This window comes from Acytostelium subglobosum, assembly GCF_000787575.1.
Source record: "Acytostelium subglobosum LB1 DNA, scaffold: scaffold29, whole genome shotgun sequence".
NCBI lineage: Eukaryota > Evosea > Eumycetozoa > Acytosteliales > Acytosteliaceae > Acytostelium > Acytostelium subglobosum.
In genome coordinates, this window is record NW_012236504.1 from 450,709 (window position 1) to 464,132 (window position 13,424).

The 13,424-nt window shown below is 42.1% G+C and overlaps 5 protein-coding genes across 5 annotated transcripts; 3 read left to right on the forward strand and 2 right to left on the reverse strand.

Moving 5' to 3' along the window:
* Positions 1–2,264: 2,264 nt before the first annotated feature.
* On the reverse strand, positions 2,265–4,174 carry SAMD00019534_109640 (hypothetical protein; the record flags this gene model as incomplete). Its single annotated transcript, XM_012893993.1, has 5 exons — positions 2,265–2,438; positions 2,512–2,644; positions 2,703–3,095; positions 3,200–3,852; positions 3,932–4,174. 5 exons carry the CDS (start codon positions 4,172–4,174, stop codon positions 2,265–2,267), a joined length of 1,596 nt encoding a protein of 531 aa, XP_012749447.1.
* Positions 4,175–5,024: 850 nt separating this feature from the next.
* SAMD00019534_109650 (hypothetical protein) lies at positions 5,025–5,990 on the forward strand (the record flags this gene model as incomplete). The annotated part of the gene is made up of 2 exons (XM_012893994.1): positions 5,025–5,707; positions 5,816–5,990. The coding sequence occupies 2 exons, from the start codon at positions 5,025–5,027 to the stop codon at positions 5,988–5,990; spliced, it is 858 nt and encodes a 285-aa protein (XP_012749448.1).
* A 444-nt stretch (positions 5,991–6,434) lies between these two features.
* On the forward strand, positions 6,435–8,375 carry SAMD00019534_109660 (hypothetical protein; the record flags this gene model as incomplete). Its single annotated transcript, XM_012893995.1, has 4 exons — positions 6,435–7,827; positions 7,954–8,018; positions 8,101–8,213; positions 8,276–8,375. The coding sequence occupies 4 exons, from the start codon at positions 6,435–6,437 to the stop codon at positions 8,373–8,375; spliced, it is 1,671 nt and encodes a 556-aa protein (XP_012749449.1).
* Positions 8,376–8,528: 153 nt separating this feature from the next.
* SAMD00019534_109670 (hypothetical protein) lies at positions 8,529–9,365 on the reverse strand (the record flags this gene model as incomplete). Its single annotated transcript, XM_012893996.1, has 1 exon — positions 8,529–9,365. A coding segment is annotated over one exon (837 nt), but the record flags the coding sequence as incomplete, so codon positions are not given.
* A 354-nt stretch (positions 9,366–9,719) lies between these two features.
* On the forward strand, positions 9,720–12,428 carry SAMD00019534_109680 (hypothetical protein; the record flags this gene model as incomplete). The annotated part of the gene is made up of 1 exon (XM_012893997.1): positions 9,720–12,428. One exon carries the CDS (start codon positions 9,720–9,722, stop codon positions 12,426–12,428), a length of 2,709 nt encoding a protein of 902 aa, XP_012749451.1.
* Positions 12,429–13,424: the final 996 nt, after the last annotated feature.

The following is a 13,424-nucleotide window of genomic DNA, read 5'->3' on the forward strand; positions in this document are numbered from 1 at the left end:
CTCATTCTTTTTCGTGAGGTTTCTTTGCCTTTTTCAACACAATCAGAGGAGGGATGGTCTGCGATACTAAAGACCAAACCACAGTCAATGCACTCCCTTCGGCAATACCATTATCGGTACTAGCGAGTATGTTTGTACTCAACAACCATCACATCATCACCTTCACCATCATAAATTTAATAATTATAATTTTATTTAACTATCTTAGATTCAATGTTCAACAGTGATTAAAACAGAGGATGTCCTCCGCACTCACTATTTGTGGGGAACCCGAGACTAAGTGCCGAGAAGTCTCAACAACACAGATATAGATATTTCGAATTCCCACTTGTTGGGTTGCATTGCGAGTTCATGTTGTTGTAGCTAAAGTAAAAGTAGAAGGAATGTTGTAATGTTATAGTAATAATAATATTCAGAATTGAAGGTTATTATCCTAGGACCAGGAGCATGAGCGAGATGGCGAGGACAAGTAGTATTGGAAGTTGATCACACTTGAATAGTGAACATGCTGAAGAGGTCGAAGCGGATGTAGTAGGTGACGAAGCTGATGTTGTTGTTAAAGTGGTTGGACCTGAGGATGAAGTTGTTGTCGATGTTGAAGAAGTTATGGAAGTGGATGTAGTTGGGGAGGTTGTTGTTGAGGTAGACCTGGGGTTTAATGTAGTTGTATTAGAAGTTGAATTTGTAGTTGAAGTTGTAGTTGAAGATGTAGAGAGTGATGGTACATTGGGCAATGGAGCAGTGTACCCTTATCGCTGCTGTTTCATTCACTTGGATCACTGGCTCTAAGTTTGGTGCGAGACTTCAAATAACTTGATTAATTAATTTTGAGTGAAATTTCAATTAAGTTATATTTCTTTGATCTTTATTTATTATTTACAATCTGTCACTGACAGATAATTTATGAATGAAGAGGAAGTCTTCATGCAAAGACTCGACTAGCAATCAAACAACTGATAAAGTATGTCTCGGAGTGTCTTAACTTTACCCATTTGTCCAAGTCTACATATTTGTAGGCAACAAGGACAAATATAAAGAATATGAATCCAGCTTCGAATATCAATCTTGTGCACAATAGATGGGGCTCCTTGAATAGACACAACAGGGTGAAGTGGAAAACTGACTGTACACTTCCAAGGTAGTATAAAGGATTCTGATATTTGAATGTTGGCTTGCTTGTTGGTACCAATCCCATAATATTCCATGCTATCATTCCAAAGAGGTAGGACATTATCATGGGAGATTCTTTGATCACCATGCCTTGGTATGCTGCCAAAACAGCTTGTGCAAGATGATTAAATAAATCCCAGAATACATTGACAGCATAAGATTCCTCCGTTGGCATCAATTGGTCATGGATGAATGCATGGGAGAATACAACAATAACTGTTAAAATATTAAATAAACCTTGAGTATTAAATAAATAATATAAAGCCAAAACAAACATTACTAATCTAAATAATTGTTTTGATATTACGGAAATTAAAAATCCAAATAATATTAATACGGTAACAAATGCATATTGTTCCATAAGGCCTATTACTGTTGCCATTTTTTAAAAGTAATTAATAATTATTAAGAAAAAAAGATGGATTATAATAAATAATAATGATAATAATAATAGATGAGTAAATGGCGAATTAAAGAATGGTCCTCTTTTATTTCATTGATATAGAGTTGTCTATGAATTTTAATTGGTTGATAGATCTTTAGAGTTATTGAAATAGGCAATAATAATTGGCTAGCGAGTTGCCGAGTTACGGTAAGAGTAGGGTTAGAGTAAGGGTCGGGGGATTGGTAGGGGTGGGGTTGTCCGAGTCCATAGTCGGATGGAAAGATTCATATCATATAAACTATGTAATGGAACCCTCTAGCCGGTCCGTTCTTATTGCAGGGAAATGAATGAACGAAATAATGAATTGTATCAATCAATTATCCTAGTTTTAGTCAATGTACAGGGTATTCGTTTGCAGTGATACAATTGAAAGGTCCTGTGTGTTTTGTTTGTGCCATTGAATGAGTGTTGCCAGGTATAATGAAGACGAGTACTCGTCTTTGTTAATTGCGGGGAGTGGGTGTGGTTGATGATGCCATCACAGAATGCCTCCTCGTGTTCTTTATTAATTAGTATACTACTAAGTCTTTTTTATTTTAATATTGTTTGATGGATTGATTCATCGAACCAATTGATATAATAAATATTAATTAATATATTTTATGTTTATTGTGGATGCGGTTGGTAATTTGAACCTTTTAATCAAATACTAGAACCTGGCCTCACCTCTATTGTTATTATTATTGGATGTATCAATGTCATCATTGTCAACTGATATGTCAGACAAGGATCTACCTATCGGGGTCTCCTTGTTATTATCATTGTCCATATTCTTCTCTTCCAATGACACTTCACTTAGTTCATCTACAACTTTTTTGTTATTCTGTTCACATTCAAAGTAATTGGTTAGTATGAATGAATAAATGATTGATTGATTGTGTCATTGAAGGACATACCAGTTCGATGATTCCAGTCTTGAATTCATGGGCCGGAACATTCAACTTCTTATGTTTACGATCTAAGTAAATCAATATGCTTACAAGTATCACAGCTATTCCTGCACAGCTTATGAATATTGCTTCAACATGACTACATTTTATAGGTTAGTAGTTGTTGTACCTCATTGTTCGGTGATGATTATACATACTTGTAGTTGTTGTTATACTTCTCCAACAAGGCATTGACACCCATACCTGCCAGACCAACGAATAGATTCTGGAAGGCAAAGGTCAGACCATAGGCTGTTCCAAGTCTGTTGGATTGAATGAGTGCAGGGAAACATGGCATAATAGAGGCTGCGAAAGTGGCATATCCAATACCCATGATAACCATACCAATATAGGGATTGGCGTATGTCAAGCCCAGGATGATGTGACCAACTACCAACATGACTGTTGCTCCAAACAACCATGTCAAATTCCTTCCTACTCTATCGATAACAAATCCAATAACAGGTGATGGTGCTGCAGTATAGTATGGGATACTTGTCAAGATGCCTGCGACATCATCTGTGACTCCAAACTTGTCAATGAAGAATTGTCTGGAATATATATATGATGTTTGAATGATTGATTGAGTGGGGTGGGGTGGGGTGGAATCATTCCAAATGATTGAATGAGTGTTTGGGTGATGAGGATTACTTACGTTCCAATTGATACAAAGACAAACATTGGAATGTAGAAGAATACTACAACGGCAATGAGCAACCATAGTTGGATTGGGAACTTGGGTATGTCACGGAATGAGATCGGATCATTCTTGATTACAATCTTCTCTTTCTTTCGACGGATAGTGTCGACGAAACATAGGATGACTGTTGCAACCATTGATACTCCACAGCAAATGGTACCGAACCATACTGCAAATGGGATACCAGATGACCTTACCAAGGCTGGCGTGACCTGGAAGTTGACGGCACTTCCAATCCTCGAGAAACCAAGTGTTACGGCAAAGGCAAAGTTCATGTCGCTGCGGCCATTGAACCAGGTGGCGGTGAATGTTGACTGGGCAACACTCAAAGATTCACCACCGAGACCAAAGATGATACGACCAAGCAAGGCCAACCAGAATGTCTTGGAGCTGGCTGATATGGAGAATATCAACTGACCGACCAGGACCAAAAGACAGAACAGTAGGCTTCCAAGACGTAGACCAAAGACACGATCAATCAAGAATCCGCCAAAGAACACAATGACCATGTTTGGAAAGTTGTAAACAGAGTACAACAATCCATACTTCACCTCAGTGACTCCATACCATTCATCAACTGCACGTTGAGTTAATGCTGATGGTATATCCTGTAATTGATTGATTGATTGATTGAATCAGTGAGTGATTGAATGAGCGAATGAATGATTCCAAATAGTTATAACATACATATATATAATAACTACCAAATGGTAATAAACAAATAAATAATAGACCGAGATAGCGGAAGGCATGGTCTGTCCATCTTTGTTTGGTTGGTGTATCATCCTCCAGTTTGGCGCTTGAGTCAAATTGGACCATCTTGTCGTCTTTTGACAAGTCCACAGATGTTTGATTGGCAGTATCACCATCATTCGGTTGATCAGAATGATCATCTACCGATGGTATAGAAGGACTAGTTGGTATTGGCATATTTTTGTTGTTGTTGATTGTAATATTATTGAAGGTTTATGATCCACACATATTATCATTGATGGGAATTGAATTGATACAGATAATAATGATATTATTATTGATTATATGATTAATATTATTGATTGTGGATTGAGTAAGATCTCTATTTATATCTAAAAAATTGTTACGGACGAGTCCGGATTGCCGGGTCTTTTCCCGTTTCTTTAGTCCAAATTTGGTAATTGTTTACCAAAGTGGGTGGTATTGAGGAAAGACGACTCCACTCGTTTGTAGACACGCGCACATATGTCCAACCAATAATCTCGCCGTGTTACCTGCAAATGACATCCATGGGCTATTCGTTGATTAAATATAGATCTACCTTTATACAATATAACGTTCATAAATTGATGATCGTATAAGGTTTAGAGTTTGAATGTCTAACACACTTCATCTCTACAATCTATAACTTCATTCACATCATGACCGACGTTACCCATCATAATACTTAAAGAGTCGGATAATAGGTTATTTCATCAGGGTCACATGTTATCTCTATTTGAAACCTGATTGTTTGTCAGATAGATAAAGAGTACTGAGTAAGTGAATGAGTGAATAGTGGAATGAATGAATGAATGATTATGATCAATCCAACAATCACATGATTGTTCATTGAAGGTGTGTGAGTGATCGTGTGTGTGTGTGTGAATGACGAATGATTGATTGAATGATGTTCACACATCAATGTGTTGTGCGTTTTCATTCACTCATTCAATCAATAAATTAATTAAATAATCAATCATATATATATATATATTGTACAAAGAAGAATATAAACATAATATACACATAACATATATAATAAGGAATGTCTAATCCAACACCTAATTCAAACCGTGTCAGATGTATATTGTTCTGGGTCGATGGTATACTTGTAAAGTATGACGAGTCGTCATTGTTTGAGTCGCTCATTGGTTTGGACTCATACGTAGAGGACGGTTGTGTCGGACAGCTACTCAGTGTCAACACACCGCAGACCACCGAGACATACTTCAACCAACTGCTCGGCTTCCAACCCGAGGCCAGCCCACCTCCAACCTACGACGAGTTCAAGAAGAAGTACAAGGATCTCAATCTCAGAGTGCTGTCATCGTCGCAGTCGTTCTGCGAGGGACTCAGCGGCAAGGGCTTCGAGTGCACACACGTCGACGACTATGACAAGGTGGTCAAGATCATCAATGATCACGACGTCGACATTGAGATGGTGATCGTGCATGTCCAGACGGCGTCCACAGAGGAGTGCGACAGGAAGCGTACCATCCTCACGGCTGACCATCTCATCCATCAGCTCTACAACGACCTTCCAAAGTCTGAGCAACAACAGAACCGCACCATCTTCATTGGCACCATCCTATCATTCGCTCCCGATCACTCTGACGTTGAGATCCCCCTCACCGAAGAGCAAGCTCAGAGCAAGGCAGTCGTGCCCGACTGGTTCAAACTACCAGCCCAGAGCACTGAGTTCTTTGAGGGCAAGCCATTCCAAGCAAGGTATGATTACTAACATATATATATCATGTATACATGGACGAGCAAGAGCACTAACTCATTCATTCAATCACTCATTCATTCAATCAATCAATCACTCTCCACTCTCAGACAAACATCACCAATGTTTGTTGTCAATAGCCATCCAATAGTGACTAGAAAGGACTGCATTAAGGGATTCAAGGACACTGAGTTTATTAAGGGATCAAGTGGAAAGATGCTGATCATGCAGTATCTCCGTGGATTGGCCTTTAAGATGGGTCATGCCGAGAAGTATGGCGCATAACTTTATGTTTGCGTGCACGCAAATCAATCATTCATTCATTCAATCAACTAAACAAGTAACATGGATATGATATTCAGAGAGATAATCAACAATAAATGGTTGTCAACGTTGTTGTTCGAATGTGTACATGACATTAATGTTAGACGTCGAGGTGCGAAAATGAATAGTAGACTGTACAACTGGACTGACTTGTTTACGCTATGGACAAAGTGTGTAGTGACGTTGGACACTGTAGTCCCACGTTATGATGACTCATTGCGACGCTTGTCACTATCAATGACAGGAGAGATACACTCATACATGATAAAGTACATTCAAACAAACAATCAAGAACTATTCACATTGCTACCTATCATTGACTTTATGTCTACGATAGGCCATGTTGAAATCGTGCGCAGTCTACTCGATCTAGGTCCCCAAGTTCAAGCTTGCACAGTCAGGGCGATGGATAATGGTGCGGCTATATCATTGGAGATCGTACAACTACTACATAGTCGTCGAACTGAAGGCTGCACCAACAAGGCGATGGACAAGGCTGCAGCGGCAGGACATCTGGATATCGTTCAGTTCTTGCATAACAATCGAAGTGAGGGATGTACAAAGGAAGCGATGGACAACGCATCAAAGAATGGACATCTTGACGTGGTCAAGTTCTTGCATGGTCATCGAAGCGAAGTGGCATCGTGCTTCGAATCCGCTTTGGCTAATGCCGCATGGAATGGTCACCTTGCCATCGTTCAGTACCTTCACCAACAATTTGCGGACCGCAAGTTAAATATCTCAATTGATAACCCAGCATATAATGGACACTTGGATGTCGTACGCTACTTGCACAAGAATGATGCCACGGCCTTTTGTTCAGAGTTGGCGATGGGTAAGGCGGCGGCAGGCGGACATCTTGAGGTGGTCCGCTACCTACATACCAATTACCAAGTGGGCTGCACGGGGTGGGCTATGGACCAGGCTTGCTCAAACGGATATTTGGATGTCGTTCGGTTTCTACATGACAATCGAACAGAGGGTTGCTCTACTAGGGCTATGGACCTAGCCTGCGCCGGTGGTCATTTGGATGTCGTTCGATTCCTACACGACAACCGAACAGAGGGCTGTACTTTTACAGCAATTGATGGAGCAGCGTACACCGGCCAACTGGACATTATCAAGTTCCTGCACCACAACCGTACGGAAGGATGTACGACCGCCGCTTTAACTCAAGCTGCGTGGAAAGGACATCTCGAGATCGTCCAGTTCCTCCATCTAAACCGCACAGAGGGTTGTTCCACCGCGGCCTTGGACAAAGCCGCGACAAATGGTCACCTCGAAGTTGTCAAGTACCTTCATTTCAATCGCACGGAAGGATGTACGACTGAAGCACTGGACACTGCTGTTCGCTTTGGACATTTGGACACTGTCAAATTCCTCCTTCATCATCGTACTGAAGGTGGATCCGAACATCTATTGGACCAGGCCACTGGACGGAATGGTAATCTTGATACAATCAAATTCTTGAATCAATCTGAGGGCTCTGCCACAACCGAAGCAATGAACAGTGCTGCAAAAGATGGAAGATTGGACATTGTTCAGTATTTACATTTTAATCGAACAGAGGGATGTACAGTCGATGCTATGGACGATGCATGCGCAAATGGATATCTGGCCATTGTACAATTCCTTCATAATCGTACAGAGGGCTGTACATACAAGTCTATGTTACTTGCTGCAAGTTATGGATATATTTCGGTCGTACAATTCCTTCATCATAATCGTTCGGAACATAATGACGGCACCATCGACATTATACTAGAGAGGGCACATCCCAAAGTTCAAGAGATCATGTGTAAGATGATGAAGTTGCCAACTCCCCTTCATCAATAATCCAGCCAGGCTGGATGGATTGTGGTGACTCATGAGTCCTGCACCCTCTCTCTTCACCACTTTTTGTTCAACAACCAACTTCATAAAGTTCATTCATTCATTCACTTCATCATTATCTCTATCTTGTACATATATTTATATACTTTTACAATGGTATGTTCAATGAACAACATAGTCTTACCTACTTCACTAACTCACTAACTCACTCACTCACTAACTCAATCAATAAATGTAGTCCGCTATATTCAATTTCCAAAGTCTGTTGGTAGTGTTGCTACTGTTCATCTGTACATGTACTTATATTCGTGGATCATATCCCAAGTTGTTGGATGTAAAGGACAAGCATAGGTATGTTTATGAATCATCATAGATTGATTGGTCACTGTACTCACTCAAATACAATACATTAGTTTATCAGGATTACCTTGGAAGGCAGCGAGAATAGGAGAGCGACTGAGTCCTTGGGTATCAGTAGCATGTATAATCATGGGTGTTGTGTTGTTATTCTAAGCATCATCAACAACAATAAATAGCGAATATATATACAACAACCAAGTCATGGTCAATCATTCACATTCGATCAACAGATACAGATACGTGGAACATACATACAGACAGACACACAAGGTTTATTGAGTACCTGTTGTTGAAGAAGTATCACCTCCTGACGATKGGCTGCAACACAGGATAACTGTGTATCGATACAATAGTGTCACCTTTGATGAACAGTTGGCCATAGTATCTCTTGTCACGTATCAGTTGACGTTTGCTGGATGTATTGGAGTTGGATGACTCGCCGCCACTATCATCTGTCACTGATGTTGTTGCTGCTGCTACTGGTACACTTCGAATGATTTCTTCTTCAACATCACGTAGGATCACATTGAAGTGTTTGTCAAAGCCTAACAGGTAACCGATACAATGTCCTCTAATACTTCTTAGACCACGAATGACCACTCTGATCTGTTTCCTCTCCTGCAGAGCTCTTCTGAGAAGACTCAACGGACCATCTGTGAACTTGACTGCAATATTATCAAACACCTTATGGCTCTCCTTTGCCTTTGTCATTGTCGTCGTCGTTGTCGTTGTCGCTGTCGGTGTAGTTGTTGTTGTTGTTACTGTCGCCATCGTATTTGTAGTTGACCTCTGTGTCTGTGGCTGTAGCTGTGTCTGTGTCTGTAGTTGTGGTTGTGGAGGCTGAGATGTCTGTGGCTGTGGCTGTGTTTGTGACTGTGGCTGTGGCTGAGTCACAGGAGGAGCAGGCGTAACAGCAGCAGCAGCAGTAGTGGACTGCTTATGTGGTTGTGGCTTTGTTTGATTTGGCCTGATCGACAGGTAGTTTGGATCGTTTGGAGGTAGCAATACTCTTGCCTTGTGTAGATTGTCAAGTGGCATTGCCTTGGGATATGGCAATGTGACATAATGTGGATTGGACAATGCCATCAATGGATCAAAGTGTATTGATAACATATCATATTTCATCTTATCTCCTTCCAATGGTTGTGTTTGTGTTTGTGTTTGAGCCCTCTGCTGTTGTAGTTGTTGTTGTTGATTCTGATGTCTCTGCTGTTGTTGTTGTTGTTGTTGCCTATTTGGCTGTTGAGTAGAAGATGTACCAAACCTGGCTACATCATCATTTCTCTCCATCTACACTTTGTCCTTGTTGACTAACATATGATTGATTGAAATGGACATTCTTGAAATTGAAGTTTGAAGATTGTTGTTGGGGTAGAGAAACAGAGGAAAACGACGAGTCTCAATCAAACCATTGTAGTCAAGTCATTCATTCAAACATAACAATACAAGTACAACAATATAAATATCTATTATATATATATATATATATAGGTGATAATGTCATCACTCAAACGATTAAAAACAGAGAATGGTGCAAAGCCATCCAAAGAAGAAGAGGATAAAGATGATCATTCAAAGAAGATAGTGTCAGACAATGCTGAGAAGGAGAAAGAGGAGGAGAAGGAAGTTGAAGCACCAACAAAGGAAGAAAAGATCAAGTATAAGGAGTTAAAGAAGAAGGATAAGAAGTCTTGGACAAAGGAGGATAAGACATATTTGAAGATGATCAAACAGAAGGATAAGGCATACAAGAAGGCAATGAGCAAGAAGAGAGAGACAAATAAGAAGGCCGCTGCGCCAAAGAAGCCAACACTTCAAGAGCAGCTGGATGAGGAGATCAAGAAGCAGAACATATTGTTGGGCATTCGCAACAACCAGCCCAGGCCACCAGTCCAGCGACCGCCACCCAAGATATTCGTAGAGGAGAAGCCAAAGAAGGCCTTGGAGGATATGACTTTGGAGGAGCAACTGGCCGCTGAGCTGGAGCTGCAGGCCAAGCTCAAGTCCACATTGATAGACATTGCAAGTGGAGAGGTGCAAGACGTCAGCAACAATGGCAAAGACGAAAGGATACATTGGAGGCTGGTCAATCCTTTTATGGCCGATGGCGGTATCAGTTTCATCAAAGAGATCCAAGTGGTCACCGATATCAACACGAATACGAGACGACAAAACAGACTGCCAACGATGTACCTGTACGAGCAGAGGCTGGACGAGATCCCGCACATGATACACACATACTTCAAGGCCGCCGGTGTGCTGTTGGTGGCCAAGCACAAGGGTCAGCTCAAGGTGCTGCTGGGCGCCGAGGACAGGAGCGGCAAGCCAAAAGATAGGGGCGACAAAGCTATTGATGGTGGCCTTTTCCTGCCGTTTGGCGGCAAGTGGGAGACGCATGAGTTGATGGCCGAGCAGACAGCGATCCGCGAGTTCAACGAGGAGACGGCATTCATCTTTGCCGACCGTCTCGAGGAGTTCAAGGAGCAGATGTTGGCGCCAGCCACCCTCAAGCTCTGGTACCCTGGCTCCAAGTACATATTGTACGTGCTCGAGATCACGTATGATGCCGAGCTGCCCAAGGTGTTTGACAGCGTGGACAGATCAAAGATAGCCAACAACGACCAGCTCTACCTCGAGTGGATCAACCTCGAGTCAGTGCTCCTCGCGGAATATGGTGTGTTCAAGAGAGACAATGGAGAGAAGGGCGCGCTGCCCAGGTTCTTTAAGGATATGATACGTCTGCTGCACGCCAGTACTCATGATGTGTATCCCGACCTGATATCGGCGCCGTCGTTACTACAACCTGTGATCAAGAAACATGTGGAACAACCAGTCACTCAATCCTTGCAAGATAGGGTGCGTCAGACTGTGTTGGATTCCGAGTCAGCTGGAGCAGATGGATCAAACAACGAAGACGATGATGATGATGATAATGATGATGATTCAAACGACAAAGATACACCAATCACAAAGAACATCGATAAGAAGAATGTAAAGAAAGAGTCAAGCAAAGACAAGGCGGCCACAACAAAGTCACGCGATGAGGAGATGAAGAAGAAGAAGAAGAAGAAGAGCAAGAAGGATGAGTCCAGCGAGGATGAGGATGAATTGGAGATGAAGCCAGCTCAAAAGAAGAAGGTGGTCGTCGTTCAGGAGGAGCCAAGCAGCGAGGATGATGCACCTGAGAAGAAGAAGTCCACATCCACAACACCAACCAAGAACAAGAGCAAGAAGGAGGACACATCCAGCAAGAGCAAGAGCAAAAAGGACGATTCAAGCATCGATAAAGAGGAGGAGACACCAAAGAAGAAGAAGTCATCAACTACATCCACCACCGCCACAACAACAACAACAACAAATAACAAGGTCAAGAAGGATAAGAAAGATGGGACTACATCCAGCAAGAGTAAGAGCAAGAGCAAGAAGAAGGAGTCAAGTGGCGAGGATGAGGATGAGGTGGCACACAAGAAGAAGAAGGTTGTAGTCATACAGGAGGAGTCAAGCAGCGAGGAAGAGGAGGCGTCTAAGAAGAAGTCGACTTCAACCACAACACCAACCAAGAACAAGGGCAAGAAGAAGGACACATCCAGCAAGAGCAAAAGTAAGAGCAAGAGCAAGAAGGAAGAATCAAGCAGCGATGAGGAGGAGCCACCCAAGCAGAAGAAGGTGGTCGTCATACAGGAGGAGTCAAGCAGCGAGGATGAGGCGCCCAAGAAGAAGAAGAAGAAGTCAATATCCACATCATCCACCAGCAGCTCAAAAGAGTCAAGCAAAAGCAAAAGCAAGAGCAAGAGCAAGAGCAAGAGCAAAAAGGATGACGACGAAGAGGAGGAGGAGGAGAAGCCACCCGTCCATCCTAAAAAGGTGGTCGTCATCCAGGAAGAGTCCAGCAGCGAGGATGAAGCGCCCAAGAAGTCGACAACCTCATCCGCCACCGACACCACGACAAACAAGAGAAAGAAGGACGATGAGGAAGTTGCAGTGAGCAAAGTATCATCAAGGGCCAACCCTAAGGAGTCTGACATGAGCAAGAGCAAGAAGGAGGACACAACTTCCAGCAAAGCATCGTCAAGCTCCAGCTCCAAGGAGTCAAGTGGCAGCAACAAACGCAAGAAGAGTGAGGCGGAAGAAGAGCCAATCAAAGAATCACGCAAGTCCAAGTCAAAGTCCAAGTCAAAGGAGGTCGACCCAATGGATATGTCATAACAAGCGTGTGTATGTGTGATCGATTGATTGATTGATCAAGGTAAGTACATCCATTCATTCATAGGCTGGCAGCGAATCACGTGATCTCAGTAACTCACTCACTCAATCAACCAATCAATCACAATCACATGATCAATCATTCAGACTCTCAGTATGTGTTTGTGAATCTGATTGGAGGAGTAGTTCAGCGACCACTCTTCATCATGTTCCTTGTGTTTCCAGCCCTTCAGACCAACATCGGGCCTCATTCCCAGGCCTTACCATAATCTTTTGTGTAGCCACTCATTCACTACAAGCCACATCATCAGACGAATAAAATTATGGCATTAGCGGGGCAGACAGGGCCACGCACCACGATCGGCAGAGGTCGTGAGTGTAGCAAACTTAATCTGACTTGTGTCGATCCCACGCCCGATCCACATTCGTCTTGTGTGTGTTGATGTTGTTTGATGATGCAAACGAAACCAATCAGCTCCATCAATATTGTGTTGGTGAGTATGATTGAATGGTTGATTGATTGATAGAGTGATTGAGTAATTGTTTGATGGGGTAAAGCACGATACTGTACTCATTCTCAAGTATTGTCTTGTGTAGTTTGATTGATCATTCAATCATTCAATAATTCAATCGTTCAATTTATCCTTCCTATCTATCTATCTATCATTCAATCAAGTTATAACAGTTTCAAGACAAAGCCACAAAGGACAGGAATAGTAACAGGACAAGGAAAGCACGAGCCCACCATCAACAATAATAGTTTTAGGTATGTTTGAACCAAACTAAACATCTAAAGTTAGTTTAGATGTCAACTACTTTAAGTTCGTTGTATTGTAGATCGATCAAACTATGACCAAACCACCCCTACTTTTATGCCTTTTGCCATTGATGGCCATTGGCCGCGGTTATCACCTGCCATAATCATTGCCAATCGAACCTGGTATCACTTGTACCGACCTCGTATCAAACCACACATCAACCTAACTCAACCCATTCATG